The sequence below is a fragment of the Orycteropus afer genome, unplaced genomic scaffold (assembly GCF_000298275.1).
Source record: "Orycteropus afer afer isolate SDZICR_OR568_19922 unplaced genomic scaffold, OryAfe1.0 scaffold00103, whole genome shotgun sequence".
Taxonomy (NCBI): domain Eukaryota; kingdom Metazoa; phylum Chordata; class Mammalia; order Tubulidentata; family Orycteropodidae; genus Orycteropus; species Orycteropus afer.
The window spans coordinates 3,819,345-3,825,191 of NW_006921690.1; the positions used below are offsets into that span (position 1 = coordinate 3,819,345).

The window sequence follows — 5,847 nt, forward strand, 5'->3', positions numbered from 1 at the left end:
TACCAACGTCAACCACTCAGGAAAGGATCAAATCTGGAGATCCTGGATAGAGTGGGAGGAAAAACATGGAACAAAATCCAAAACTCAATAATGACCAGAATTACTGGTCGCATGGAGTCTGGTGAGACACCCAATACTATGACCCTGGGATAATTTCTGGTCCTGGAATAAAACGGCTGGCTTACAGCCCAATAGTAAACAAGATATACATGCAGACCACTCAACCCAGGGTGACGCACCCACATACTCTATGGAAATGCATCCCTTGGAACAATCGACCACAGGGCACCAGAGGGGCAACATTCACATGGAGGAAATGTGGGATACACAGGAGTGCGTAACTATGAGGGGCACGGGGGGAGGGTTACTGGACAGGAGGGGTGGAGACTGGGTTAGGGTTGGGCATGGTAAATGGGGAGTGAAATTAATTGTACACGTAATGTTGAATGTAAAACAAACTTTTAAATTAAAATTTAAAAAATAAATAAATAAATAAAGGTTCAAGTCTATGCAGATTCCTCAGAATAAAGGCCGGGCAATTTACTGCCGAAAATTCAACCACTGCAGCCCCTGTGGAGCACAGCTCTACTCTAACACACACAGGGTCGCCATGAGTTGGAGTTGGCAACTGGCTTAAGTTGGATGCTACTTGACTGTAAGAAGTGTGAAAGCTTTTTCTCCCTGTCTTTGACTATAAGATGGACTGCAAGTGAAACCTGAGGTGGGAATGCTCAATAAAATAGAAAAAAATAGGTAAAGGCATAAAGAATTCTCAGGCAGTTTACACATTCATTGCTGGAAAAAAAAAAAAAAAAAAAAAAGGAAGGAGAATAATAAAAATCTGGCTGTTTGGAGGACCTGTGGAGCACCTACTCGGGGCACAAGAAGAAGTCTGTGGACTGCAAACACTGGCCTGGTGTCCCATCCATCTGGCATCTCCCCTTGTAGGACCTACCCTGGTTGTCAAACATGCACATGGGGCCATCACGCTGGTAGTTGGCCACTCGAGCACGGAATGGACAGTTCACAGGTAACTGAAGGTAGTTGGGGCCCAAGCGGTGCCGGTGAGTGTCAGGATAAGCAAAAAGACGGCCCTACAGTTATAAATGAAACAGACATTGACCATCTATAGCAACTTACAAAATAGGAACGGTTTATTAACTTAAACTACAAAGCACTCAGGATATGGTTACCAAAAAACTTTGCCTATCCCCCCACTAAAGAGCAAAGTGTCTCCTCTCTTATGAAATGAGTTCGCCCTAACCACATAGTCCTTAATCTGCCATGTCATATGGCCAAACAACTGTAAATCTTCACATCTATTCTAGATAAGAACTCTTATTTTTCCTAAAAAAAAAAGGTAAGTTAATGCCCTGCCTTATGTTATTTCCTCTAGTTCTGGTGGCATAGTGTCTAAGGCATTTGACTGCTAACCAGAAAGCTGGTGGTTCAAACTCACCAGTCACTCCTCGGAAGGAAGGTTGGACAATCTACTTCCGTAGTGATACCGCCTTGGAAACCCAAGGAGGGGTCGCTATGAGTTGGGTCCAACGCCACAGCAGTATGATACCCAAGGCAGTATAGAACACTGCAAAGTCCAACTAACTGGACTCCTGAATTAATTCCACTCCTCTCTAGCCCTTTCCACTCTAGGAGAGGGATCAACCATTTGTTCTTAACAAAAACCAGCTAATTAGTACACAACCAACTGCATAGGAAATTACTCAAGAAAGCACTCTGCATTTTGCATTCTGAATTATCTCAAATATGGTTTGAACTTTGAAACTTTCTAGTTATAAACAAAGCACTATACAATTTATTGCTTTTAAGCTAAGCTATTTATAAATGCAATTCATAGCTTTTAAGTTTAGGGTTTTAATTTAACCTAAGTTTCAAAATGATGATAATGACAGACTAAAGTTCAAAACAATGGCTCTACAATGCCAGAAGGCCCTGAGTCAAAGATTCAACTATGTTACATATTTACCAAGGCAAGATGGTGACAAACATCTTAAAATTTCCTTCAGTTAGTACAGCACAAAAAGTCTTGACTAATTCTGCATTCATATTACTACCCAATTATTTCAGTTTTCTCATTATCCAAAGCTCTGAGTCACTGACTTTATCATTGGCCTTGAATCTCAAAGGGCAGTCCGTACGCCTAATTTTACCAGGCAAAGTAAAATGCAAGCAAACAGGGCAACTTGTGCAATATTTTGTACCAAATCACTCATACCAACATGCTTAATCCATTTCCACTGCTCTGTCAATAATATACTCTTGTGTGAGTGCTGGCACCTCCCATAATCATTTTAAATAGTCTAAGCTAATATTTAGATGACTGGTCGTGAGCCATGACTAAGACCCACCTTAGCTTGCAAGCTGGTTGCCTCCTTTGGCTCAAAATAAACTAAGTTGGGCTTTAACTCTACCAACAGGACAGACGATACAACTAGGCCTTTAGCAGCTCCTGGGACATAGCTTCTATCATGTAATTCTGTTTCTGTGTCACTTTTATGTTTACCAGGTAACTCTAGCTCAGAATGTCAAGGTTAGGAAATGGGCACAGCAAGACCATAACTTTGACACCAACTTGAGTCTAGTCCTTACTCAAGGCCCTGTGCCTGAAATCCTCTGCTGGGTCTGGTTTAGAAAGCATAATAAAGCTCCCACACACGAGCTATCAACTCAACCTCTTCTTTGAGTCTTGGTGAAGAAAGGTTAAACCTGGGCCGTCAGGTACTAAGGGAACAGTCTCTGACTTACAGGTTACTCACCCTTGCATTATGCTACTCTATCCATTTCGCAGCTTATCATTAATGTGACTGAGAACACTGTCCATCTGTATACCAACTGCCACCGTCCAAGCTCTGGCACTCATATACTCTCGGGATGAGTAATTTCAAAATTTTCCTAACCGGCTCTCCCCTTCCATTCCCTCCTCCAGCAAGAACATCCTACACACTCCTGCCAAATGAATCTTGCTTAAGGCCTTGCTCAGACAGTATCTCTTACCTACTCAAAAAAACATAAATGACTCACTGGTCACCAAATGGCTGAGTTGCAACAGTCTTTCCCAAGCTGTACAGCTCCTAAAAAGCTCCACGGCACTAGAATTCATAACTAAATGGCCTAAGAAATTATGGGAAAAACTAAGCCAGGAACTGACATATTGATTGACCTTACTAAAGCTCTTTCACATACTTTTTAAAAACTCACTTTAAAAAAACTGTAAAGAGAGAATAGCAATTTAAAATATAAACATGTATTGTCACAAGTGCAATGATTATGATTAATTTTCACTTATCATCCTTTTTTAGGACAGTTTCAATGAGAAGTTTATATGTTCGTTTTCTTCTCTGCAGAGAACATGAACTTGTTATGAGGTCCTTTTCCCTGGCTGAGTCCTCTATCCAAATCTTCAGAGTCAGTGGTGCTGATCACCTTTAACTCCCACTGTGGTACCAGAGACCCAGAGTGGTCTAGATTCTTCTGAAACTTTGGGTGACCACATATTTCTCCATCAGTTCCTTTGATACCCAGGGTTGTACAGTCTTAGCCCTGCCAATGACAATTTCATGCCATGTGCCCCCCCCCTTCACATGGGTCAGCTCCCTTCCAACCACCAGGCAGGGAGGTTCAGGACCCAGGGAGGCACTGCCTTGGTTTCCGATGTCACTTCTCCTCAGCCTCTGTAGTTGGCTTGACTTCCCTTTTCTACTTCCAACCCCCAGTTCCTTCTTTTTCTACTTATCACCAACAGGAATGATTCTAAATGAGGTATACCAAACTACATTTCTAAAACCTGAAGGAAATTTTTCTTTTTCCTAAAGGGACAATTGTGCGAATTTCTCATTCAAGAATGTAAGGTCCCCATGACCTTACATAGTTATCTTGTTTTTATATCCTTTGTAACACCTGGGATAGGCTAGCATACACAGTAGACAGGCACTCAAATAACACCTGTCCACTATACCTGCCCAATCTTATTTCTTCTAATTCAGGAAAGAGAACCAGCTTATAGTTCAAACCTGCCCCCTTCTTTGTGTCTATGCTTTTACTCCCTTACTGAGATGCATTCTGCCCTACTGTATCTCTGCTGAAAATCAAGTATGTATCCATTCTTCAAAACCCATCTCAAATGCTACCTCACTCATGAAACTTCGTTGTCATCCTCCAAAGAAACAAGATTTGCCTGCTGATTCACCATGGCACTCAGCCTTACATCATAGGTATCTTGTTTTTATATCCTTTGTAACACCTGGGATAGGCTAGCATACACAGTAGATAGGCACTCAACTAATACTAGTTAAACTGAACTAAAAACTAATGAAAAATGCACTTTCTGTAAGAACTTCAATGTTCCCAAGGCCACAGTAAAAAAGTTATTATAAGCTGACACCTGAAAGGAATCAGATCCTCACATAAGAACACTGTGGTGCTGATCGAGGGCACAATCATCAACCTTTGTACCACAGTCATCTTCCAAATAGGCTAAAGACTGATTTACTCAATAATCATTAAACCAATTATTTTCCTACTGATTTATGATCCAAAGAAGAATTTCTCACTTTTTGTACTCTTGGAAGAGTTAAGTAAACCATACTAAATGCCTAAGAACTGAATGCCTTCTATCACTAGCAATATAAATTTAGTTCATAAAAATAATCTCCACACTGACCTTCCCTTAAAGGTGATGGAAAAATTTAGAAACAGATAGTAGTGACGGCTGCATAACATGATGAAGGTATTAATGTCACCGAATCGTACATGTGAAAAATGTTGGAATGGCAAATGTTTTGTTGTACTTACACTTACTACAATTAAAAAACAGAAAAAGTCATCTCCAGATCTCTTTTTACAGATGGAGAAATTCAAGCATCCCATGGAAGAGAACATGAATAAAGTTATCCCAACCAAGGTTAGAATCAATTAATTATGTTCCTTCCCATGAGTCATAGACTGAATAAATAATGCTGTATTCTACAAACACCCTGTGGTATTTCTAATATACCTTTTTTCCCACAAAAATTAGGAAACTAAATGTCACAGTCTTAACACATGTCTACTATGGAATTTGGTTTGTACTTCTTTTATTCAAATAATGTTCATCCAAGGATGGTTTCATCTCATTCAGTTGCATGAGGAACTGAGACAAGACTGATTCAAGTTTAAGTGGTATTCTAGTTAATTCTTCAACAGACTTGTCTCAGAACAACTCGATCCTCCAGGCTCACCTGAAGCATTTTGTCCGGGCTGGGCTCAATGCCAGGTGGCATGTTGCTTGGGTCGAAGGCTATCTGTTCAACCTCAGCAAAGTAATTGACAGGATTCCGGTTTAAGACCAGTTTACCAACTGGAATAAGAGGATAGTCATTGTGAGGCCAAATCTGGGGGAAAAAAGTCATATTCACAATTAACATACAGCCAACTGAAGAGAACTAAAACTACCCATAAAAATACCAGTATTCAAATCTAATGAAGCCAAGGATGGTAAGTAAAAATATTAATTTTCTAATCCAGTATAATAGGTTAAGAACTCAAAGTGAGGACACTGGTTTAATCTTTCACAATAGTAAATAGTAAACATTAACAAAAGTACATCACAGGCAAAGATACTTCAATTTTACAAAATCTGTTCCCTGTTAATAATAATACAGGAGCCCCAGTAGCACAGGAGTTATGCACTCAGTAGCCAGCCAAAAAGTCACTGGTTAGTACCTACAAGTCACTCTGAGGGAGAAAGATAGAGAAGTCTGCTTCCGTAACAATCATAGCCTTGGAAACCCTGTTGTTGTTGTTGTTGTTGTTGTTGTTGTTAAGTGCCGTCAAGTCGTTTCCAACTCA

The 5,847-nt window shown here is 40.2% G+C and overlaps 1 protein-coding gene across 1 annotated transcript in view; it reads right to left on the bottom strand.

Annotated features, from left to right (window-relative positions):
• Window positions 1–5,847, bottom strand: part of CAT (catalase) — a 52,215-nt gene that overhangs the window by 15,165 nt on the left and 31,203 nt on the right. Inside the window, exons 8-9 of the mRNA XM_007943264.2 lie at window positions 5,238–5,390; window positions 956–1,094 (exon numbers count right to left, since the gene is read on the bottom strand). Of these exons, the coding sequence (XP_007941455.1) occupies window positions 956–1,094; window positions 5,238–5,390 (292 nt within the window). The remainder of the gene's footprint in view (window positions 1–955; window positions 1,095–5,237; window positions 5,391–5,847) is intronic.